The sequence below is a fragment of the Semicossyphus pulcher genome, unplaced genomic scaffold (genome assembly GCF_022749685.1).
Source record: "Semicossyphus pulcher isolate SPU_LCO1_2020_fin unplaced genomic scaffold, fSemPul1.0.p SCAF_7, whole genome shotgun sequence".
In the NCBI taxonomy this organism is placed as follows: domain Eukaryota; kingdom Metazoa; phylum Chordata; class Actinopteri; order Labriformes; family Labridae; genus Semicossyphus; species Semicossyphus pulcher.
This window is the reverse complement of record NW_027211748.1, coordinates 11,736,244-11,761,774: the sequence shown is the minus strand read 5'-3', so window position 1 is coordinate 11,761,774 and position 25,531 is coordinate 11,736,244. Positions and strand designations below refer to the sequence as shown.

At 42.3% G+C, this 25,531-nt stretch overlaps 1 protein-coding gene across 6 annotated transcripts; it reads left to right on the top strand.

Annotated features, from left to right (window-relative positions):
* The first annotated feature begins 1,051 nt into the window (after positions 1-1,051).
* Positions 1,052-23,649, top strand: kif1ab (kinesin family member 1Ab). 6 transcript variants are annotated; one of them, XM_069685067.1, is made up of 48 exons: positions 1,052-1,217; positions 2,305-2,487; positions 4,512-4,585; positions 4,781-4,960; positions 5,086-5,154; positions 5,400-5,578; positions 5,705-5,816; positions 6,131-6,208; positions 6,373-6,438; positions 6,543-6,560; positions 6,673-6,751; positions 6,847-6,925; positions 7,289-7,431; positions 8,672-8,871; positions 9,053-9,132; positions 9,222-9,297; positions 9,399-9,478; positions 9,578-9,684; positions 9,789-9,872; positions 10,016-10,196; positions 10,282-10,354; positions 10,445-10,535; positions 10,642-10,790; positions 11,095-11,273; positions 11,416-11,553; positions 11,635-11,753; positions 11,836-11,921; positions 12,053-12,203; positions 12,663-12,843; positions 13,295-13,385; positions 13,494-13,612; positions 13,699-13,754; positions 13,872-13,980; positions 14,113-14,179; positions 15,084-15,168; positions 15,268-15,373; positions 15,613-15,636; positions 15,772-15,886; positions 16,013-16,146; positions 16,242-16,303; positions 16,395-16,540; positions 17,076-17,267; positions 17,361-17,432; positions 18,111-18,220; positions 19,089-19,208; positions 19,335-19,527; positions 19,616-19,734; positions 20,212-23,649. In XM_069685067.1, exons 2-48 carry the CDS (start codon positions 2,382-2,384, stop codon positions 20,267-20,269), a joined length of 5,136 nt encoding a protein of 1,711 aa, XP_069541168.1. In that variant the 5' UTR covers positions 1,052-1,217; positions 2,305-2,381; the 3' UTR covers positions 20,270-23,649. The 6 variants fall into 6 exon arrangements, with proteins under 6 accessions (XP_069541168.1, XP_069541173.1, XP_069541169.1 ...); XM_069685072.1 differs by lacking the exon at positions 1,052-1,217 and adding an exon at positions 7,592-7,630 and having other exon boundaries at positions 2,312-2,487; positions 8,741-8,871; positions 12,627-12,843; XM_069685068.1 differs by lacking the exon at positions 1,052-1,217 and adding an exon at positions 7,592-7,630 and having other exon boundaries at positions 2,312-2,487.
* The last annotated feature ends 1,882 nt before the right edge of the window (positions 23,650-25,531 follow it).

Below are 25,531 nucleotides of genomic sequence, written 5' to 3'. Positions count from 1 at the left end.
AATATAACTAACAAGATTTTTAAAGTAAATGTACAGTTATTTTGAGGCAGTTGTACTTTACTAAAGTAATTCTATTTATTGTTACTATATACTTCTACTCCGATACAACTCAGATATGTATTATACATTAAAATTTAACAGCAGCAATATTAAAGTGATGCATGTATAATCCAATAAAACAATGCACATCATTCTGAGAGGGGACATTCTGCACATCAAGTACTTTCACTTTGGGTACTTTAACTATATTTTGAAAAGAAATAGGTGCCAGACTTTTACTCGTAACAATTATTTCTACACTGTGGTAGCCTATCACTACTTCAGTAAATGATAGATTCTGACACAGTGATTCTGTACATGGCCACAAAAACACTTCTTATTTGATATTATACCTTAAAGGTGCATATTCTTGAACACCCATAGTTGTGTGACAACCGACCTGTTGGGCCTCTTGTTTTTATTGCCAGATAAAAGCGTGTGTGTGGAGCTTGATTTGAGTCTGTTTTGTTGTCTGGAGAAATTTGTCATATTCATGCAGCCGGTTTGCCACATTTGATATACATTATTTAGCTTTATACATCCATGGCTTTAATCTGGCTATTTGCAGCTTCTCTGACTGGTCTCTTCTTACTGTTTGAGTTTCACTTTCACTCTAATCTCTCTTATTTTAGCCCACATTTGTCTGTCTGAGGCCTGTTATTTTGTCCGTATCCCTCCTTCTCCTCCCCTCAGCCGTGTCTCGGTGCTGCATCTCTCTGCCTGCTGATGATGCTGATGCTGATGTCATCACCGCCTTCCAGCATCACTGCCACAGCGGCACCGCCATTTTCCCTCATTTCAGACCGAGTGACGGACTAGAGCCACTGGAGCATCCCGCACCCATCCACCCTGTTTATGTATCTGGCTCCTCCCTCCTCCCCCCCCTCGTCTCCCACTCTCGTCTGTAATTGACGCACCGCTGCGTTCACAGCTTGCGCCCACCCAGCGCTGCTGCTGAAGCTGAGTCTCAATCCGTATCTCGCTCTCTCTTCCCCGGCGGATTCTCCATGTATGGATGCGCTGAGGAGAGGGATGCTGTAGGCTGACCGAAAGCAGCGAGAAATACGAAAAATTAACAAGCTGCTGAGGAGATTCAAGAAGGAGGGAGCGGAGGATTCTGGTTTTGAATGGGCAGAGGTGGATTCACCCTCTGCGGTCGTCGAGTCTGAGCTGCTGAGGTAAGAAACGAAGATGTTTTCCTCCTTTGAGATGTTTTTCACGGGTGTCACGCCTTGGTGAGCACAGCAGGTGTGTGTGTTGATGATTTCGAGGCCTTTTTGCACGCGCGAGGCGATACACAGGGACGCTGCGGCAGGGTGTTTGATGTTTTAATTCCGCCGCTGTCAACAATTGTCTTTGAAAAATAGTCAAATGAACGTTCAGAAAAACGACACCCAGAATCGGTAAGATACAAACACGAGCTCGTGAAGGCTGTTAATGTCGTTTCAGCTGGTTTAATGTGCGCTGACCTCCTTTCTGACGCAGTGTTTGATGATTTTGTGTTTACGCGGCCTGTCTTTGAGGTGCGGCAGGCGAAGCAAGATGGAGGAGACAATATTTACATGGCTGCACTGCAAAATACCTTCTCGAATATTCTCACGTTTTCCTCGCATGTATACTGCGCAGCTAACGGCGTGTTTAAACCATGTTCAAGAGGATTGTATTGTATTTTTTATCGAACCGGGCAGAGAAGGTGCACGCACGCCGCGCAGACTCCAATAATCTGGTCATTAACAGAGAAAAACACCACCATCAAGGGTTTTAACGAAAGACTACACAAATTATTGTACAAATGTAGCGGAAATCACCACAGCAAATGCTGGAAATTTCTGAATGTGTGTTGTTTTCCTGTGAGAAGCAGAGACGACACACAATTTCATCACAAGGCCTTCAGCCGTGATAGAAGAGGCCGGGGATGATGCTTCAGAATAAGCAGCCATTTTAGTGTATTAAAGCAGGGATGCTCATGATCTTCCTGCCAAATAATGGCCCAGACATTAAGTCAGCTTGTTCGAGGAGCTGTGTGTCTGACTGAAGAGGAGCTGACTGATTCAGGGCCTGAAAAGGGAGGATGTGTCATATTAGCCAACAAAGGCCATGCGCTCAATAATTAATTATGGCAACAACAGACCATGGATTATTCAAATGATCTTTCTTTAGTTCCACATTTAGATTATTTTTTTGCCTTATTAAAGGTATAATGACATGTACAGGCCAAGCACCATTGGTCTGTATCCTAACCCCTCTCGTCATCTTTCTGTACAGGTGCCAGGTGTGCGTGTGTGTCTGCGTAGCCACACAGATCTTCAGCTCTTCTGCTCACTCACTCACCCACCTGTAACATGGCGGGGGCTTCGGTCAAGGTGGCGGTGAGGGTCCGACCCTTCAACTCCAGAGAGATTGGGAAGGACAGCAAGTGCATCATTCAGATGACGGGAAACACCACAAGTGAGTATGGATTGAAGTACTGTCGCTGTGGCTGAAGTCCTGAACCACTTAAGATATGGATGTTTGGTATCACTGTGCAGGATGATGGATGTGTAAAATTTGACACTTCAAGGCTGTTTTCACAAGTCTCCATTTGTTTACCTTTAATTCAAAGTTAATGTGTGAACTAATGATTAATTTCTTTATCATTTCAAAACAATTATTTTGTCATAAGTCAATTTACTGTTTGTCCTTCATAATTTCCCACTCCACGTTGACATCTTTAGATGGATTGTTGCAGTGTAACACAAAGAGAAAGATATTCTACAGACAAATATTTGGCATTTTTTCTTCACACACGATATATCGATTATCAACATAATTACGGCATAGTGTTCTAACTGATTAATCAACTATTTAAGCTGTAAAGTCGTGTAAGTATGAGCAGTATTTTGTTACATCACAACCTGTTTGGGGCCAATCTGGGTTAACTTTGAGGGCTAGGAGTTGGACTGAAATCAACATTTTTTATTGCAAACTAATTAATCAGGAATCCTTTGCAGAGGGGCGTACAAGGAAGTGCATATTTGGATGAATGCATGATGTTCATGCAATGTGATGCATAATGCATTACTTATTTTTTCATATATATTGTATTTTTTTCTTTACACCAAATAAGGGATTGTTAGTTGACTGAAACATGTAACTCAACTCTGAATGCTGTATGTTAGATGACAGAGAGAGCTTTCAGTACAAAGAAGACATGCCCAGTTAATGACACCTTACCCATATGCATTGTAAACAGGGAGAAGGCAAGACAAGTAAATAGATCTCAAACTGATGAGTTTAAGGCCCTTAGTCATTTTCCAGTCTGCTAACCAGGATCACAACATGTTCATATAAATAATTGAGACGGTCTGATACAGCAGTTGTAAGGTCACATATGAGGCAAAGACTGTATCTTTTAAAGTCTTACTCATGAGTGTGAAACCCATAAATACATCAATGTTCTGCTGCCGGCTTGATTTTACTCCTGTGACCTACATCGAGCCGCGGTTACAAAGTTTAGCCTCAGTTATTTGTCCCTGCAGCGACAGGAGGGTGGGCAGGGAGGCATGCAGCAGCAACATGGCAGCTACAGAGAGAAACAAAAGCTTCAGTCAGGCCTGTGTGTGTGTGTGTGTGTGTGTGTGTGTGTGTGTGTGTGTGTGTGTGTGTGTAGGATGTGGCCTCTCTCATCACACGAGCTGCAGGGACCAAAAAGACCTCCTTGTTCTGGTTGAGCCAAGACGTGGGGTCAGCTGATGCAAGTGTGTGTGCTTGTCTCTCTGTGTGTGTGTGTGTGTGTGTGTGTGTCAGCCTGTTGTGCCTGTTGGTGTTTTTAATGACCTCATTAGAGCGAAAGATTCAAACTCTTTACCTTCACTCACACGTTGTTCTCTTATATTTTCTCTTCATTACGCTCACACCGCACCCACATGAGCTGCTAAAGCATCAGCAGGTGCAGCTCATGGATGGATGGCTGGCTGGATGGCTGGATGGCTGGATGGTCACACTGTGTTGTTTCTGGCTGAGTACACGTTTCAGCAGGACGTTGCTTCTGCTGTTGTAGTTCTGAATGTGTCCACAGGGGGCGACTCTGTGGATTCAGTCCACAGCCAAAAGAGCATCTGCTCCTGCTCAGCTGTTGTTTGATATTCTACAGAGCACTTCACCCCTCCCCTCTTTAAAAAGGATGAGTGGTGCATTTCAAACTGCTGCTTTTATTAGCTGAGTAAGGATTTGCTGTGATTTACTCTGAGCGACAATGCTACCTGCTTTTACAGATGCCCCTTTGTTTCTGATAATGTGTCCAGAAAAACATTCAAACATGTGACAGGTCGAGACGTAAGGACACAAAAGGTGTAAAAGAGTGAATGTTTAGCATTGAGGAGTATACATTTGTAGGTTTTCTAAACTGACAGCAAATAGCTTAAATTAAAATAATTAACAGGTTATGAGAGTGACTCAGTTTCCCGTAACAGATCTTTGTTTCTTTATTTTAGCGATCCTGAACCCCAAACAGCCAAAAGAAAACAAGAGCTTCAACTTTGACTACTCCTACTGGTCACACACCACGGTGAGTTCAACTGCATCATATATTTCTTTTACTGCTTTCATCACTAGATACCTGCACTACTAGCCCTATAAGAATATAAAGATGACGATGCTCTCAGGTTAAAATATTGATCTTAATGTTTGTATCTGACTCATGCTCTGAAAGTTTCTCACCGTCTCCCCTTTATTCCCGCTGCGCTCCCCCTCTTGTCTGCAGCCTGAGGACATCAACTATGCGTCCCAGATGCAGGTGTACAAGGACATCGGAGAGGAAATGCTGCTTCATGCCTTTGAAGGCTACAACGTGTGCATTTTTGCGTACGGCCAGACAGGAGCAGGGAAAAGCTACACCATGATGGGGCGACAGGAGAAAGACCAGCAAGGAATTATCCCTCTGGTAACACAGAGTTCACCTCTGACCCATAGATTAATGTCCCCTTATCTTTGATGGTTGCTGAAATAAAACAATTTGAAGCTTCAAGTTTGAGCACAACGGTGAAAATATGTTTGTTTCTTTGCTAGCTTTGTGAGGACCTTTTCACCAAGTTCAATGACAGCAATAATGACAACAGCATGTCTTACTCCGTGGAGGTGAGTGACGACAGACTCTTAGTCAAACTAAGTAATGAGTTACTTTCTGTTTTTTCATGTCCAAACGTTTTTCAGATAAATTAAAGGAGGAGCAGCTGCTATTATCATTAATATTATTGTAACAGTCAGAAAGTAATTGAATTGATTCATTTTTATTATCACAGTAGCCACCTAGTTGTAACAATAACTGTTTAACAACTGATAAATACATTTGTAAAACATAACCGCCTCTGTGCCTCCTGCAGGTGAGTTACATGGAGATCTACTGTGAGCGTGTGCGTGACCTGCTGAACCCCAAGAACAAAGGAAACCTGCGTGTCAGAGAGCACCCTCTGATGGGACCGTATGTTGAGGATCTGTCCAAGCTAGCTGTCACTTCGTACAACGACATCCAGGACCTGATGGACTCTGGGAACAAGGCCAGGTACAAAAGGAAAAGCTCGATGCATGAATAAAAAATCAGCGACTGGAACAAGTGATCGATGAAGCAGCAAACAACAGTATGAGTCAGTAATATGCACCTAAAGCAGCATTTGTCTTTATTTTCCAGGACTGTGGCTGCTACCAACATGAACGAGACCAGCAGCCGCTCCCACGCTGTCTTCAACATCATCTTTACGCAGAAGAAACACGACATGGACTCGGACAACACGTCAGAAAAGGTTAAAGCTCGGCTCATTAAAATCACCCAGCGTGACGAGAGGAATTACATTTTCATCCTCTCAGAAAAACAAATCAATAAGAGGAACGGTTTGTTACTCTGGGCCTTATTTCACCACGGCAGCGTTAGCAGAGATGCTACGAGGCAGAAATGATTTTATTACCTTTTATACCCTGACGGGAGGCCGTCTGCGGCGTTATCTGATGGATGTATTGATTGAAACATTTTTACTGCCAGTTCTCTCAGTGCTGTTGCAGCTGTGATGAATGTTCGATCTTTTTCGTCTTATTGTGAAAGTATTTTGTCTTATTACAGGTCAGTAAGATCAGCCTGGTGGATTTGGCTGGCAGTGAGCGAGCCGACTCAACCGGAGCAAAAGGGACCAGACTGAAGGTGAGAGGAAGCTGCTGGTTTTATTGTATTTCTGCACATGTGAGAGGAAATTAATACATGTGATATATGATAAATAATAAATATAATATCATAAAATTATGGTTTGAAAGCAGAATTTCACATTTAAAATACAAAATAAAAGACTGACTGTGTTGTATTTGCAGGAAGGAGCAAACATCAACAAATCTCTAACCACACTGGGGAAAGTTATTTCTGCTCTGGCTGAAGTGGTATATCTTTTTTTTTTTACGCATTTCATATAAAATGTGTTACATTTTTTATTAGTTTTTTGTTCTTAAATAATAAATGATGGCATTTCTCTTCCATTTTCCAGGACTCAGCACCAAACAAGGTCAGTTTGATCAACAATCATTCATTTGCAACAGCGAGATGAATATATTTGATATTTTTCAAATGTCTCTCTGGTGTTAAAAGCACATAAATAACGTTTATTTTGTACACAGAACAAGAAAAAGAAGAAGGTGGAGAGTTTCATCCCCTACAGAGATTCAGTCCTGACGTGGCTTCTGAGGGAGAACTTGGGTATTTGCACACATAATAACACTTCTCAGCTTTTACTCCAATCAAATCATTTTCTGTCTTCGTTTTCAAGCTGTCCAACTCTTTCTGTCTTTTAGGTGGAAACTCTCGTACAGCAATGGTGGCTGCCCTCAGCCCTGCTGATATTAACTATGATGAGACCCTCAGCACCCTCAGGTGGGAGAAATGGCAATAATCTTTTTTTTTTTTAAAGAACATTAAGTCTGACATTTTGAAGATAATGTCACACTGACATATAAGGGACAACCTGAATTTAAGTTCTGATAAGACTTTGGAGCAACTTGCTGCATATATTTGCATATTCATGATAAAAATGGACTCTATGTAGCTCTCTAGTGTTACAACAATGATTATGTAGCATTTTAGCAAACACATGCACATGATTCCTGTAGTATCTTCCCTTAGATAACTTAAAGCAGCATCCTCCTTTTAGGCCCATATAATCATTAGTAGTAGTAGTTATTATACAAAGGGGGAAATGCTTTGTGGCTCAAGGGCTTCCTGACCTCGCCCCTCCAGGTACGCCGATCGTGCCAAACAGATCCGCTGCAACGCCGTGATCAACGAAGACCCCAACAACCGCCTGGTGCGTGAGCTGAAGGAGGAGGTGGCTCGCCTCAAAGACCTGCTGTACGCGCAGGGCCTGGGAGACATCATTGAGAGTGAGTGTCGCACGGAGAAACACACGTTTCAAGGCTTAAACACATGCAAACACTCCTGAATTATGCAGTATTTTTCTGACTGTACATCAAAGACGGAGGGCGACAGTTTAATGTGGAGTGTGGGTGTCCTCACACTCTCTTCTCTCCTCTGTCCTATCAGCGTATCGCTGCACCGGCCCCACCATCACTGGTTTGAAATGTGTGTATAACTCTAGCGAGCCTGCGCTTTGCAACTGAAAGAAATCAATTCCTGAGCCGGCCTGATACCTCCACCACACCAGAGACCAAACTAACAGCCCCCTCAAAATTACACCTGAAGTCACACAGCACTTAAATTTAGTAAAATCCCCTTTCGAAACCCTTTTGAATTAATCAGTTTAAACCTCTTTTCCACTTAAAGTTTCTCTTTTCTCAGGAATCCTGCAAAATGGCCTCCTTTTCCTCTTCATTAGTTCTGCTTTCTATTTTATTTCTCTCCTGTTTAATCTGGAAATCCAGCCGCTTAATACTTCTATCCTTATAACGTGGATTTTCTCTGCACTTGAATCCTATAGAAGTTCATTAACACCTGCAGTACACAGAGTTAAGAACAGCTTTGGCATGCTGCATTTCCTTCTGAAAAAGTGACCACAGAGTGAAGGAGTGACTGGGAGGATGCCATTTTCCATTCCTGAGAAGCTCTTTTCTTTGCACCCTGGTTCTCTGTGTGTGGAGCTCATTGAATGAATCAGGTGCTTCACGGCCTGCATCGCTACCAAAGGCTGTTGAACAGTTTAAAGACATTAAAACACGCCAAACATAAAAAAAAGAAAAACCTGTATTTGGTCATTTTGCATTGAAGTGACGTTTATATTTTCCGTCCTCATAACATCCTCATGCCTGCGAGCTTGTTGAATCTGTAGTAGAACAGCGTCAGAGAAAAAACGTTGAGTCTATTTGTGCTCCATCAGTTTGAGTTGCTCTTTTCTCTCTGTCTGCGATGGCTTTGGTAAGCAAATGACTTCTGCTTCTTTGAACCATTATTTGAGCTTTCTCTTCTTTTTTTTTTTACTCCTCCCCTGTTGGTCCCCCGTTTTTTTCCTTGTTTCCCGTTTCTCCGCGTGTTGCTCTCATTCCCCGATGTCTCTTCTTAATTACCCGGCGTCTGCTCCTACCTTCCTTTCTTCTGTCCCTCCTTCCTTCAATCCTTCCTCCGTTCCTTTCCTTGCTCACTCCCATGCAACGCCTCTCTTTCTGGCAGACCTGTGCGATTACAAGAACTTTGTGAATAATCGCCAGGCTGTCAATCAAAGGGGTGATCTCTCCACAGTGAACCATGCCATGACAGGAATGAGTCCCTCCCCGTCGCTCTCCGTTCTGTCCAGTCGGGCCGGGTCCATCACCAACCTGCACGACCGCATCTTCAGCCCGGCCAGCGAGGAGGCCATCGAGAGGCTCAAGGTAGGAGGGATGATGGTGAAGTTATTAAGATAGTAGAGTTGGAAAATGGGACGCCAGATAGTTGAATAAATAAATCTAATGAATTTGTAAAATGATTCCTAATTTTTTTCTTCATTTAGAATTTTTTTGCTAAAGTCTGGCTGAGCTAGTGTTAAGATTTCTGACTGGATTTTGCCGACAGGAAACAGAGAAAATCATCGCCGAGCTCAATGAGACATGGGAGGAGAAGCTGCGACGTACCGAGGCCATCCGCATGGAGAGGTTTGTTAAACATATTCATGCATGACAAATTGTTTCGTAGCGTTTAGTCAGATTTTTACAGTGTGTGTTGTGACGCTAACTTCCTGCAGAGAGGCCCTGCTGGCAGAGATGGGTGTCGCAATGAGAGAAGATGGAGGAACCGTGGGCGTCTTCTCCCCGAAAAAGGTGAGATGCTCGTCACTGTTGCACAATATGTAAACATCTTTCATCATCTTTCTAAACTGACACAAACACTGGACCACATTTGTAACGATCGCCCCTTCCAGACCCCTCATCTGGTGAACCTGAACGAAGACCCGCTGATGTCCGAGTGTCTGCTGTATTACATCAAAGACGGCATCACCAAGTGAAGATTTCTCTTATATTTGCCATTATAAGATTTAATTCAGAGGCTGGTTTTGTTCATGGGGATTTGGCTCACTTGGGTTATCTTATCTTCCCTCAGAGTTGGCCGTGAAAATGCCAAGACCCGGCAGGACATTGTTCTCAGCGGGCATTTTATCAGAGATGAGCACTGCACCTTCAGCAGCACCACCGGCCCTCAGGGAGAAGGTAAAGGCTAGCAGCAACATATTGAAACTAAAAACAACCATTGGTTTGTATCGCATATGTGTTAAAACTTTGTTGTAATCGATATATAATCTTCTCTTTAACAGGAGTTGTGGTCCTCGAGCCATGTGAGGGGTCAGAGACGTACGTCAACGGGAAAAGAGTGTCCTCCCCCACTGTGCTAAGATCTGGTATGTAAAGCTCTCGTGTTACATCTTTAAAAAGGTGTAAAGCAAATTAGTGTACTAAGAGAGTAAAACGACAGCTGTGTTAGAATAAAGGGATAATTTTTCTCAAGTGTTCATACAGTTGACTTTTAATGTGCATTATTTAGGGAACCGCATCATCATGGGAAAGAGCCACGTGTTCCGCTTCAACGACCCGGAGCAGGCTCGCATGGAGCGAGAGAGGACGCCGTGCGCCGAGACGCCGGTGGAGCCGGTCGACTGGGCGTTCGCTCAGAGAGAGCTGCTGGAGAAACAAGGCATCGACATGAAGCAGGAGATGGAGCAGAGGTCTGTGGAGAAGACTTTTCCCCCTTATTTTTCTCCATGTTTAATCAAAGAACTGTTTTAACATGTAGTTTTGAATCTCTTTCAGGCTTCAGGAGCTCGAGGATCAGTACCGCAAAGAAAGAGAAGAAGCCAGTAACCTGCTGGAGCAGCAGCGGCTGGTGAGTGCGAGCTCAGACGTGTAATTATCGCACACACACACGCCTACACGCTCCTCCTGTTGTTGATCTGAAACATATGTTGTGTTTCAGGACTACGAGAGTAAACTGGAGGCTCTTCAGAAACAAGTGGACTCTCGGTACCTGGAGTCTCCTGAGGAAGAAGAGGAGCCTGAAGAGGAAGGTGGTAACTGTCACTTTAACTGATCAATCATAACATGATCTAATCAAACATGTTTTGATTTAATTAATTATTTAGTCAAAATTAACCCACGTTGTGCTTTCTTTAGTGCCATGGACGGAGCGTGAGACCGAGTTGGCTCTGTGGGCTTTCAGAAAGTGGCGTTTCTACCAGTTCACCTCTCTCAGGGATCTGCTCTGGGGCAACGCCATCTTCCTCAAAGAGGCCAACGCCATCAGTGTGGAGCTGAAGAAGAAGGTGTTTGTTACTGCAGAACATTATCCTTTTTTTAGCACTGTCACATATGAAAAGTCATGTGTTTTGTATCATTTTTAAGACAGATTTTTTATAAATAAAAGAATCCAAATATTCTTTAATATGCGGTATTTATGGCGACAAATCATAATTAAACAGTTTAAGACCAAAATCTAAGTTTCCTGCTTTATATTCCATCACATCAGCCCTTTCATCTGTGCTTCCTGTAGAAATGTTTTGAAAATGTGATACTGCAGCTGTGATGCAAGCAGCCACTCATGTTTTATTTCCCGTGTGTCGTCCCCAGGTGCAGTTCCAGTTCGTCCTGTTGACAGACACTCTCTACTCTCCCCTGCCCCCCGACCTGCTGCCCCCGAATGTGGCCAAAGAAAGGGAGAGACGACCTTTCCCCCAAACCATCGTCGCCGTGGAGGTTCAAGATCAAAAGAACGGAGCGACACATTACTGGACTCTGGAGAAACTCAGGTACACTGGGATTGTCTTTATAAAAAGGGAAAGTGGTTTAGTCATTCCTAAAATCCTGGATATATTATGTATTTTAATATCTTCTGCAGCAGCTCAAGCACTATAGATAGTCAGTTTCTTCTCTTAATACTGCCCTCTGCAGGCAGAGACTGGACCTGATGAGAGAGATGTACGACCGTGCTGCAGAGCTCCCCAGCAGCGCGGTGGAGGACTGTGACCATGCTCTGACCGGAGGAGACCCCTTCTACGACCGCTTCCCCTGGTTCCGTCTGGTCGGCAGGTCCGTCATTCTTCTCCCTGTATTTCTCTTTTGTTGCACCATAAATGCTTCCTCCTAACGTCACTTTGTCCTCCTCCTCAGGGCTTTTGTGTACTTGAGTAACCTGCTGTACCCGGTGCCCCTGGTGCATCGTGTGGCCATCGTCAGTGAGAAAGGAGAGGTGAAAGGCTTCCTCAGAGTGGCTGTTCAGGCCATCTCAGGTATAAAGATGATTAAATATTATCATGTCTCTTTAGCTGTTATTGTGACGCTAATCTTACAACTTGTCATCTGTTGACTCAGCCGATGAAGAGGCCCCTGACTACGGCTCGGGCGTGAGGCAGTCAGGCACCGCCAAGATCTCCTTTGAAGACAAACAGTTTGAGAAGGTACAAACTGGCATCAGAGAATCAGTATGTCTTTTAAACACAATTATCGAGTAAAAAATGAATTGAATTTGTATCTGAATTTCTGCTCTTTTGGTTATTTTACAACCTGTTTGCTTTCTCTCTCCTTCCAGTTCCAGACCGAGTCGTGTCCCGCCAGTCTTACCCACTCCAACACCTCCCAGGAGGAGCTGCGCATTGTGGAGGGCGAAGGACAGACCGCTGAGATAGGAATCTCTGCAGATGAGGTCAACAACAACACCTGTCCAGGTGAGGAGACACCAGGTATGCAAATGATTCATCTTCTTCTTTACTCTTCTGTACGATGAACATCTATTGCATGTCCATCCTGTAGGAGCTATCCCTCCCATGGTGTGGAGGATTATCGCAGCAGGAACACGTTTAAGGATGAGTTAACGGATGTTTAGGCCTTTAGTGCTAACATTTATAAAAGTTATAACTTAACTTAACTTAAGATATAAATTATTCCAGTCAAACAGGAAGGATGTGATGCCAAGTTTACATGCTACCAGAATTATTATAAAGCCTCATTGTTCTACTTGTTCTACTATTTAATAATATGTAAAAAGAATGAGGTTCTGTTGAAATACCATGCATTCATATCGTAAACCAGCTGGTGCCACCAGAACATCAGTGCTGAAATATATTCAGAATTAATAAGGAGAATTCCTACATCTACGATATCAGACACATGTGTGTCTGTGTCTCCTCTGTTCGATGCAGTCCTGGAGGCTCCCCACAGCCCGGTGAAGAGCTCAGGTCTGGGTCTGGATCTTCCGCTGGATCTCTCCCCAGAAAAAGCTCTGTCCCACCTAAAGATCGGCAGCACCTTCACCTTCAGGGTCACCGTCCTGCAGGCCTCCAGCATCTCTGCCGAGTACGCCGACATCTTCTGCCAGTTCAAGTGAGTTCAAGCATTTCTTCAAAGTCCTGCAGATGTTACTTTCTGTTTAATGTTTATGTACTACTACTGCTGCTACACAATACTTACCTCTGGTTTCATCCTTGTCTTTGGGACTGTATGGGCTCAGTCTCTAGTTTTGGGCCATCTTCAATACAGTACTATAGTGCTCATTTAGGAAATAATGGTCTATTTAGCTGGCTATTTAGCTGGCCACCACAGAGACGTCTTAATCGAGATAAAAATGTAGCAATGCGAATCAACTTTTGGCTGCTTCAGCTCCAAAAAAACAGCATCAGTGACAGTCAAGAATTATAAACTGGAGACTTAATAAGTGCACAAACCAACGGGTGACATCATGGTTGCTATGTCAAGTTGTCTTGTACGATCTGTTACAGACAGTGTGTTTGGTTGTCGATCCTCAGTCTCTAAAAAGGTTTTGCTTCTCTTCCAGCTTCATTCATCGCCACGATGAAGCGTTCTCCACTGAGCCTCTGAAGAACACGGGCAGAGGACCTCCGCTGGGCTTCTACCACGTTCAAAATGTAAGAGACCTACTATTAACACATTTTACTGATTACTACTTGTGCAGTATCTTAGTTGGTTTTTGTGTTTGTTAGCTTTGTGTTTGAGTTCCCTTTCTTCTCTGTTAGATCACAGTGGAGGTGACAAAGTCCTTCGTCGAGTACATCAAGACTCAGCCCATCGTCTTCGAGGTGTTCGGTCACTATCAGAAACAGCCCTTCCCTCCGCTCTGCAAAGACCTGATCAGGTCAGGAAGAAATCTGACCCCTTAAAAGATATGTGACCTTTCACTTTTAAAGACAGTTCCTCATGTTTGGTGTCTTTTTCTTTTAGTCCACTGAGACCTTCCAGGAGGCAGTTCCCCAGAGTGATGCCCTTATCCAAACCAGGTTAGCAGCAGATCAAAGCTTCTAATCTGTGATATGATGTTTATTATGTTGTTTAAGTATTTAACCACCCTGTTTTTCTCTGTCTCACATTCATCTGTGGTCTCTTGTTTTCTCCAGTGCCGGCCACAAAGCTCAGCACTCTGACTCGCTCCACCGCAGGACCCTGTCACGCCAAATACGACCTCATGGTGTTCTTTGAGATCTGTGAGCTGGAAGCTAACGGAGAGTGAGTCGCATCTTTATGGCTGCTCACAGAAGAAAACATGCACATATCCTGTGTTTCTCTTTCTGCTGTGAATATAAAGGACATCTCAGTTAAACATCTGAACATTTTTGTTAATTATTTATCTGTTTCCAGCTACATCCCAGCTGTTGTTGACCACAGAGGTGGGATGCCCTGCCACGGCACGTACCTCCTACACCAGGTCTGACCATAACACACCAACTGACATCATGTTTCCCAATTACACAATAATAGATTCTGTTTATTATCATTAGTGGACATGTATACAGCTTGGCGTCAATCACTTTCCAGATTTTCTCTCTCCTGTATCTTTTGTTTAAACATCTTGGAGAGAACCACTGATTGTGGATGTAGCCACCTTAACATGGTCACCAATTCGTCCGTTTACTTCCGTTTTCAAGTCTCAAGTTTGAGATGTTTTCCATCACCGTTTGTTTTTATTTGTGCCCAGACCAGAAGTGATTAAATTTGAATCAGAGTGCGGAGCTGGAGAGGATTGAAGGACTGAAGAAACAAAAGCTAGGTTATCAGCTGATGCTAGTCTTAGCTTAGTTAGCACGGTGCATATGTAATTCAGTGTAACTAAGATATTTATTGGCTAATTTTAGCTAAGAACAGGTTTTAAACAAAATGTAAAACAACAACAAATGTGTGTTGCAACCCCCCGGGGGGTCCCGACCCCCACTTTAGGAACCACAACCCCAAAGTATACTCTGCTTCATGCTTACATCATGCTGTGCCGGACAAGGTTTGAACCTAGCGATTAAGAGCACAAACTAATTTGAAGGATGTTTACTGATCCAATAAATACAGTCAGTTAAAATATTTTGCAACCAGTGGAGTCGCCCCCTGCTGGCTATCAGACAGAATGCAGTTTTAAGACAATTTTGCTTTGCTTCACTTTTCAAGTCCGATTCTTATATACAGTCGATGTAGTGAACTTGGTTTAATAGCAGTAAAAGAATAACATTATTCAATGTTTACTAACTCTATCTATTCAGCTCTTTCGTCTGAGCTTTGTAAAATGTTTCTGTATGCTCCTGTAACAATCTGGTTTTGATTCCCACCTCCTCTCGACTCCACAGGGTATTCAGAGGAGGATCACTGTGACCATCGCCCATGAAACAGGAAATGACATTGAGTGGAAAGAGGTGAAGGAGCTGGTTATTGGTGAGTCATGAGGATAATTCAAACACATCTCCAGCAAGCTGGTAGGATTTGAGAGGGTAGAGAGAAATCTTTCTCTTTTCGTGACTTGTGTGACTTCAGGTCGTATTAGAAACACACCAGAGGCTGACGAGACCATCATAGACCCCAACATCCTCTCACTCAACATTCTGTCTTCTGGATACTTCTGGCCAAAACACAATGACAAGTATGACTTCCACTACTCTCTTCTACTCATCTTTTAATCTGCTAACAAAACGGTTGTAACAAAGACAGATCAGGTGCTTTGTTTAGCTTCAAACTGCCCTTTATGTCTGATATGATTTGGCTTCAATGCATTTTCATTTTGCGCAGAGCTATATTATTTGCTGAGTTCAAACTTTTAACAGCTGCCGTTAAAAGTTTCTAACTCTTGTCCTGTTTCTCTTTATTCTTTGTTGACGGCAGCGTCTCCTTGGGAGTTGATCATAGGTATAAAAGACAATCATTTTTTTTCTTACCAACTAATTATCCATTTGCTCAAAGGCTTTTCATGTAGTTGGCTCTTCTTTCCTCATTAAAACTCATGCAGACAGATGATAACTTTTTTTGTTTGTCATGCTGCAGAACTTTCTACCGGTTCGAGGCTGCGTGGGACAGCTCCATGCACAACTCTCTGCTGCTGAACAGAGTCACTCCTTACGGGGAGAAGATCTACATCACCCTCTCTGCTTATCTAGAGGTACCAGAGACGACATGATATGCTAATGACGTTACCTTTACTTTGAGCAGCAGTTCAGCCTCATCACAACAAGACATTTTGCAGTCGCATAAACTGAGTTTTAACTATCTGATATATTTTAACCAGATGGAGAACTGCACTCAGCCGACAGTGATCACCAAAGATTTCTGCATGGTGTTTTATTCCCGTGACGCAAAGCTGCCCGCGTCTCGCTCCATCAGAAACCTCTTCAGCACCGGCTGCCTCCGGCCCTCTGAGAGGTACAGATTTATTCATTCAGTCTGATTCTACACATCCTAACGCAATTAGTAATTTTATCTGTTCATTAAATATTGCTCACGTCTTTTGTTCTCAGTAACCGTGTCACTGGAGTCTATGAAGTCACCCTGTGTCATGTGGCGGACAATGGAAGTCCAGGTGCGACTCAAATCATAGAAATTTAACTAATAGAAACACCAAAAGCAGCTTGTCTTTAACTGTTTTGATTTACTACTTTATTCTTCTTCAGGCATGCAGCGTCGTCGCAGGCGCGTGCTGGACACCTCAGTGGCGTACGTCCGAGGAGAGGAGAACCTGGCTGGCTGGAGGCCTCGCAGTGACAGCCTCATCCTGGACCACCAGTGGGAGCTGGAGAAACTCAGTTTACTGCAGGAGGTACGTCTGTGGGCTGACGAGGTTTTGTTAGAGAGATTAACTTGGAATGTATTTTTACTGGATCAGATGCTGTTGATTAAACTCACAAAAGCTTTAATTCAAACTTGTTACAAGCAACCAGAAGTCAGACCATCGAGAACGTCACCTATTTACAGCTTTGTTCTAATGCATTCCCAAACTGTCCTCACAAAAATATGGCTACATAGGTTTACCAGTTATGTATCTGGACCCATACTTACACCTATTGTTAGACAGTGGCCTCTAGTGGCTTTAATAATCATGAGAGGAGTAAAGGTGGAGGTGAAGTGAGCAAAACAGACAACGTTGAGTTTTTTTATGCTACGTCCTTAAGTTACTGGCACCCATAGCTTATGTACGTCATTTAAATTATATAACTAATGGACTTATTTTAACCCATGCCATTTTTCTAAACCTTACCAACAAGTGGTGGTGCCATAACAATAGACTGTGTTTGTTGATAATTTTTTGAAAAATATTCCTTGAACCAAAGTTTATGTCGTATCTGCTGATTTAGGTGGAGAAGACCAGGCACTACCTGCTGCTGAGGGAGAAGCTGGAGGCGACTCTGCAGGCAGGACAGGATGCGCTCTACAAGAGCAGCGACATCAGCGACTTTGCAAAGAGTCCCGTCCTCAGCCACAGTCCTGGAAGCATCCCCCCGACCCCCGACAGCCCCAACCAGAGGCAAAGGGAGCTGGCTGCCAAGGTGACTGCTGCTCCACAGAACTTTCATCTCAGCTTAGCCATATTTTCTTTGTTCAACATCATCTTGAACTCCTTTTCACCCTCTTCTCTGCAGTGTCTGCGTCTGCTGATGCACACCTTCAACAGGGAGTACAGCCAGGTGAGCAGCAGTGCCAGTGAGAGCAAGGTGAGCCCCAGCCTAGGCCCGCTAACCCGGCCCGTTTATCCTTCTAAACCTTTAGCCTCTACTGCTATACCTTTACAAATATTAAAGCCCCGCACTTAAACCACTCACTGCCATTATCATGCATCATTCAGTCTTTTTCAACATTATTTTCTTCCTTATCCTATCATCTTTAAGACCAGTAGACCTGAGCTAAACATCACTCGCTAACATTCTTATCTTTCTATAAACCCGCTAAATGAGAGATAATATTGACTCAGGTCTACTGCTTAAATCTTTCTACCAATACCTATGCATCCATACCTTAAAATGCTCTAGTTTCCTCTCCTCCTTCCCCATCCTCATCCCTCCCTCCCTTTAAAGTCTGCGAGGCCACCACTAACCCTCCTGCATGTCCTCTTTAACAACATGTTAACCAGCGAGGGGCTCTTACTGTAGACAATGAGGATTGATTTAAAATAGTTCAGACATGGTTCATTAGTACATCGCTGGAAAATGATCAATTGTCTAATTGAACTGTTCTCTGAATGCATGTCTGTGTTGTACGTGCTTAATTGTTTGCCGGTTTGTTTGTCTGTATTTGTCCCTCTGTCTTGTGTGTGTGTGTGTGTGCGTGCGCTTCTCCACGCGTGATGTGGTGTGAATGTGTTTCTGTGTGCGATTGCGTGTGTCATTTTTTAGCTTTCTGAGATGTCTGCGTCGCTAATGAGAGACTCCTCCTCGTCCGGACTGAGCACGCTCACTCCGTCCTCCACCTGCCCCTCACTGGTTGAGGGACATTATGATATTCGGTATGTGGCTAAAAAGTGGCTGTTGCTGTTTGTTTAATTCAGAGACTCTGTGTTCACTGTTCAGATCAATGATTTGCAACGAGACTGGATGCAACTGCCAAAACAGTCCCTCTGATCGTTAACATTCTAAAACTGGTCACATCAAAGCAACGCACACAGACGCAGCTGACCGTCTCCATAGCAACGACGCACTGACATACCCCACTACTTCTGCGTTGATACTAAAACATTAGTTAATACTGTAACATTAGTATTAGTCCTAGGTTACATTAATTAAATAGCTGGATTTCTGTTATCGTTATAAAAAGAAATGTATGACAGCGAGAGTGACGTGCTCGTAATGTTAGCTGTAACATTAATTAACGATGAATGCAGACAGTTAGGAGCCGTCTTTGGCTGCTGCAGCGCCAGAGACAGGGTGCCTATGCCAATTAATGCTGTTTCCTGATTGGCTGAAGTGAAATAGCTACATCATTCCGTTCTAAAACTGTATGTGGAGATTTGACAGGTCAAATCTTTTGCAACTCCATGTAGCGGCTTCAGACGCTCTGCAACTAACCGGTTCACACCGCTGCAATTTTCTCTGCAACATTCTAAAACCGTGTTGTCGCATTGCGAATCATTGATCTGAACTGGCCTTAAGAAGATAAAAAAGGCATATATTGTGCTTTAGGAGCATTTAGTCAAAGCAAGTGATAATCTGAAAATGTCTTAGGAGTACAGTTTTATTTTTTTAAGCATACTTTTAAAATAGTTGACTGGAGTGACTAAAGCAGTCTCTCATTGCTAAAGAAAATGTAATAATAGAATGATGGTGTTTGTTGTGAGTTAAGAGAAAGAGTTAGACATCTGTTCTTTTGTCGTGTAGACACACTGATCCCAGTTCAGAAGCCTCCACACCAGATCTGGACCCGTACAGCCCGGTGGACAGAAAGAAAGCTCTCAGAGGATGCACATTTGTTCCTGACATACAGGAGATTCGTGTCAGGTCAGTCAACACACAAACAATGCATTGTTTTGTGGGGAAAGTTCAATATGAATTTATTATCCTACATTGTTGTGGTCTGTTTTGGGTAAATCTGTCTCAACATTAGTACTTCTTTATCGTAAACAGCCCCATAGTGTCAAAGAAAGGCTACCTGCACTTCCTGGAGCCCCACACCAGCGGCTGGGTGAAGCGTTACGTGGTGGTGCGCAGGCCCTACGTCTACCTGTACCGCAGCGAAAGGGACAGCGTGGAGAGGGCTGTCATCAATCTGTCGTCTGCAAAGGTGGAATACAGCGAAGACAAACAGACCTTACTGCGGGTAGGACTGACTTGTATATAAATAAACTTATAGATACTCACCAAACCTGAGTGAAGTGAAGTCACCTCAGGGTTTTTCATGTCTCCAGACTCCCAACACGTTTGCTGTGTGCACCGAGCATCGTGGGATTCTGCTGCAGGCTACTAATGACAAAGAGATGCACGACTGGCTGTACGCTTTTAACCCTCTGTTAGCCGGCACCATCAGGTGAGTGGTGGAGAAAATCAGAGGTTTCAAACAGCTGTTAGCGTCACAGATTAGCCCTTTTAGCTTTGTCTTACATTTCTGAAAGAAAGCTGCATTAACACTTTCACAGGTCCCATAGTTTACTGAAAATGTCCCAGGAAGAAGAGATTAAACCGTCAAAGATGAGGAGCATGCAATGTGGTACTAATTACTTGGAAAATGGTGATTCTACCCTTTTAACTTATAGATAAGCCATGCACATAACCCAGAGCAGTAATTACTTACCTTTTAAGCTTGTGACCCCTAAGACAGTCTCAAACTCTGACCCCAATTAAAATTACCTAAAACTTTCCAATAATTGTCTCTATTATCTTAAATCTACTGGTGAATTATTGGGGAATTGTGGAACCTGCAGAATAAAGCATTACACCAACTGCTTTCTGAATGTTAACAAGGTACTATTTTTGACTTTCCACGTCTTTGATCTCCTCCCCCCAGGTCGAAGCTCTCTCGGAGAAAGTCGATCCAGTCGGCCCCGCCCGCTCAGAGGATGTGAGAGGTGAACCAGCCTGGTGGAAAACAACAACACAAGCAAAGCAAAACAATCTAAAAGCTCCACTCACACCCTGCTCTAATGAACATCCAACATATAAACAACTTCTACATAAAACCGTTTAAATAACCTCCCATACGAAGACCCTCCCAAACATCACAACCCTTTCTCTGTTTTTGCAGTCGCCACCTTAAAACCCTGCATGCTGTGCTCCCTCCTGCCCTCTAGTAGAAACACAAGACAAAAATAAACTTGTTTATTAACTGACCTCTGCTGGGCATTGGGACTAGTTTCAATTAGTTTTACATGTAGAAATCCGTCATCTCTGAGGCTACCCTGGTTCCTGTAAAAAGTCAGTATGTGGTCAGTCCCTGAACATATAGCGTGATGTTTCTCTGTGTACGTGCAGGGATGATAGCTCCCATATATACTGTACATTACCTCAGTGTAGAATGGGTGTGAGTATTTGTTTCACTGCAGAGCTCTCAGATAGAAAACAGATCTGCCACTCTAACATTGAAGTAGCATGAGGACAAAAGAGTTCCTTGTTGTTCTTGAGTCGTTTTTTTTCCTAGTTTGTTGGCTATGCTAAGGCTAAATAACCCAGTATCCGGAGAGGTGACTCATGTTACTGCCTTGTTCTCAATATGTACTTTTTTTCACATAATCCCTTGTGCATAAATCAAAATGTTATTTATTGTTGCTATCGTAGTTTCACTGCACTGTTATTTACTTGTGACAGGACCACCGACCAGTTTTGTTGCATGGCACTTTATTGTCTTTATTGAGTTAATGTGTTGTATCATTTACTCAGTTGTTTTAACCAAAGCTTTATTTTCTTTTTTTTAACTGTTTTAAATCATTGTGCACTTGTGCAGTTGGGTTAGCAGACATTAAGGATGTTAAAGACATGATTTGACATTTTGGGAGATATACTTATTGGCTTTCTCGCCAAGAGACACCACTCTGAAGCTTAGCAAGTTAGCTTAGCTAGCATAAAAACTGGAAGCAATGGTAGAAAAGTAGCCTGTCCAAAGGTAGCACCGCTAAAGCCCGCTAATAACACAATTTATCTTGTTTGTTTAAGTCCTACACAAATAGGTGTAAAAGCAACAAGTTTAGGTTTTACAGGAAGTGCAAAGATACTAATTTAATAGAGCCGGGCTGTTTACACGTTTTCTGTCTTCATGCTACGCTAAGCTAACACTCAGCTTAACTTGGTGAAAACCCAAGTGCACCATTCCTAGCAAGTTCCCTCTTTTAGGGATTAGTTACTTACCTAACCAAAAAAGTTTCGACACTGAAATCAGTAAGTGTATTTCCCTTAACGTTGAAATATTTCTTTAAACTAATCAATCATAAATTGACCTAAGATGGGCGAAAACGACTTTATGTGAGTCGACCACTTTAAACAAATAAGCTCTTATTCTGTCTTTTATGGGCCAGCAGAGTTGCTACATTTACTAAGTTTACTATTCACGTCTCGTCTAGTAGCTAAATGGAAAGTTGTAATTTACCATGGACCTGTAATCTGTGTGAGTTGCTTTGAGTGGGCAAGAGCGTTGTCCATGCACCAGATAGTGCCTCCCTCTCTTCACCTCTTTTTCTTCTCTCCCTCCTTCATCGTCGTCTTTGACATTAGCACTAAAGTTAGTTACATGTGTCCAAGATTCAGCTTTCATGTAGAGTAAAAGTAGACGCTACGGTTCCTTTTTTATATTGATGATCAATGTTTTGGAGAGTGAATATTATCATTGATGCTATATAGTATGTTGGTATAGCCTGTAACGGTACAGTACAGTGTATATCTCATTATCATTGACTGTATATGTGGCATTAAAGAGAACCCTCCCCCTCTTAGCTTTTGTACTGTAGCTGCTAGATATTTGACAGCCTGATGCTTGTGTCAGAAACCAGTACAGTATGGTAAGCACGCCCATGTTATGACGTTAATGTACAGGGATGGTTTCTTGTTGCTTTTATCAGCTGTTTGTTTTGCACTATACCAAGATGACCCCAGCTTCTTCTTCTTCTTCTTTTCTCTTCGTTCTTCTTTTGTACTTTTCTATGAAAGACGTGGTGAGCCAGCCATTATGTCTTTCCTATTTCAATTTTTATGAACAATCTGACTTAAAATCAGTTTTCAGAAAGTATTCAGGACTCTGGACGCCACAGGCCGACCAACCTGCAGAGCAACACAGCCTGATACTTTGAAAATCTGACTCAAGCAAAGCTTGCATTTTATTTCTCTTTGGATCCCTTTTTCCACTTTTGGATTATTTTATTTTTAAAATGACATTCTGATTTATCTAATGCTTTGAGTCATCTTGGTATAATCCACTATGTTTTATAAAATGCATACAGATATATCCTGTCCTTTGTCTGCTAGAACAAAAGACACATGTAAAGTTTTATTTATAAAGTTTTGACGGATGGATTATGTTCTTAAAGTATATTGCACTTATGCATAAGGCATCTTTATTTACTATGATTTTGTATGATGATTTCAGAATGTATGGAAGAGACTGGTTTGTGTTTGAAACATATTACGACGCTGTCTTAAAGAGGAGGAGGTAATGTTCTGTAACAGTGCCATTTTTTTTGCTTCAACGATCAAACCACAAACAACAACACTGCACCAAACTGCATTTATTTATTTGTGTACAAAAGGCAGATAACGTGCGTTGCTTCCAGCCCTAATAGTTCATAGGTATCATGTTAAAAAACACTTTGACAGCTTTGGTGCGACGGCCAATAATTGTTGAAAGGTAAATGAGTTATTTTATATTAGGCTGCTTTTGAACTGTCATAGCTCTGGATCGAAGCATGCAGGTCCACTAATCTTCTGCTGTCCCTCTCTCCTGCCTTACCGCTTGCTAAAGACAACAGCCCCCTGCCCCCTCCCAAAGTGCTGCTTGTAAAGTATTGTCATTCATGATCCTTGTAATGACTAACTGGAAACCCTCCTCTTGGCTCTGTCTTGTATATAAATGGAGATTTTCTGTGTTGGCTCCCATCACACAGATGATATTAACTCTCTCTTCCTGTGTATACCATGATGAATATGAATAACCTGCCTGCTGCTTCGTCAAGTGTCACCGCAGAGTAAAGAGCGCTGATCGGGGATCAGTTTTGCACATTGCAGCTGGGTGTGGGTGAGGTGGTGGTCGTGGATCAGCAGGTAGATGGTCCCAGGTCCGCTCTGTTGCTCTGAGCTGCTTTGACAGAAGCTGAAGCAGGCCCCAGCCTGTGATGAAGTCTTAATCTCAGTGCTCACGTTTATCTTTTGAGTGTTCTCGAGTTCTTTCTCATGTCTGTGGACACGTAACTAAAGTTGTCAAGAAAAAATAAGGCGAATAAAAATAAATGAGTGTTGAAACTTATGCAACATCTTAGTGTGATGTGTTTGTTGCCTTTATCAATTTCTGTTCACTTTATTTAACACAGTATGTGCAGTTAATACAAAAGAAACTTTATATTGTGGCAGATGGACAAGCAGATGTTTTCTAATTACAACCTTTTGTGCACAATGACCTTCATCTAGTAGCACTGCTGTTGATTGTATTCACCCTTTGACCAAACTGCCCATTTAGCAGCAAGAAAGAAACTATGACACTTAAATTACCAGCTGTGTGTTGGTCATAAATGAAATAGATTAACTTTAACACATTTCCAACAACACAACACATCTCATTAAATGTATTCATTTTTATAATACGAATAATTGTCTGACTTCTTCCATGACAGAATAATTTTAGCAGGTTCTAAACTCTGAAATCCAAATGTTGTAAAATCCACCTGCCAGTTCCTCTAAACCTCTCAACATGTAGCATCTTGTATTTCAGTCCATATAAAACACAATGGGTTATGTGCCGCATATAATCAAAGTAACTTTATTCATAGCACTTTCCTGACAATGTAAAATAGTCATTTACCAAAAAAAGATTCATATAATTAACCAGCAGGGACAGCCAGGTAGTAGTGGTGGAATAATCATGCCTTAAAGTAAAACATATTTGTTGTGTCTTCCCTTCAGAACATTATGTTTCCTGGTTGACAGGTCACAATGTTCACAATAAATTAAACTCTCTGTGCTCTGCTCGTCTCCTCATGTTCAGTATTTAAAGAAAACAAGACGGTGTATTTGCTGGCACAGCAAACTGAATAACATAATGCTCTTCTCATGTCTGTTGCATAACAGTTTGTACTTTTGCTCAAGGTGAACACAGTGAGACTGTTGTGCGTTTGTGCAGCCTTCCATTATTGATTATGCACTCAGCATGTCCTCAGCTGCAGCAGGCCCGTCAGACTAATCCCCTAATAACAGAGGCAGAAATGCTGGGCATGACACAAAGGCCCTGGTCTGAGTTAGGGGCAGCCGGCTCCCATGAGGCACTGGGGTTACAGTGGGCTATTGATGAACAATATGTTTGGTAAGATAACTGTAGGTCTCTTCTATGCGATGAATGTTGAATATTTAACCATGTGTTGTGTTTCTGTTTCCATAGGCGGTCTCAGTCTACCTGTCCATCTGCCCTCGCTATGTGTGTACAGTATGCCAAACACACATACAAAAAGGGATGGAGAAAAAAGTATTAAACAACTAATTCCTTGATGATGTTAACAAATCAGATGATAATATGAGACCGTTAAAACAGATACACAAAGCAATAAAAATGTAAATAAACAAATGTGGTTAAAAAATATATAATTTCACTGTCAAATTAAAAAAGGGTCTCTTAAGCCAGAAAAAATGTGTGGGGGATAAAAAGAGAGAAATATCAACATTAACAAAACATCCACATAAGATATCACGTTATAACAAAGTAATTCATCTAGTAATCATGCACATACTGTAGTACACACACTAGCAGTGAAAAAGACTAAAACCCAGTAAAAGAAAATAGAATAAAAAATAAAAACCCAAAAGGGAACAGTTAGCATAATCTAGTATGTTAGCAACATGTTATCCACAGATAGTTAGGCTAGTACAATGGCTTGCTTAGCTAACAGTAAATTCATAACTACATCAACAAATCACAAATAAATAATCACAAAACAACTATAACTATCATTTGGGGAGTAACAGTTGATACACTATTTGTGACAGTATAGGCATGGTTCATAGATCAGACAAAATGGCAGTTGTAACAACATTAGCTTAAATGCTATGGAACATGGATGTATTATTTGGACCTCGATTCCACAAGCAAAGATGGCTCTTGTAATGATGTGGCGGCCATTGTCCTCTGACGTCATGCTCAG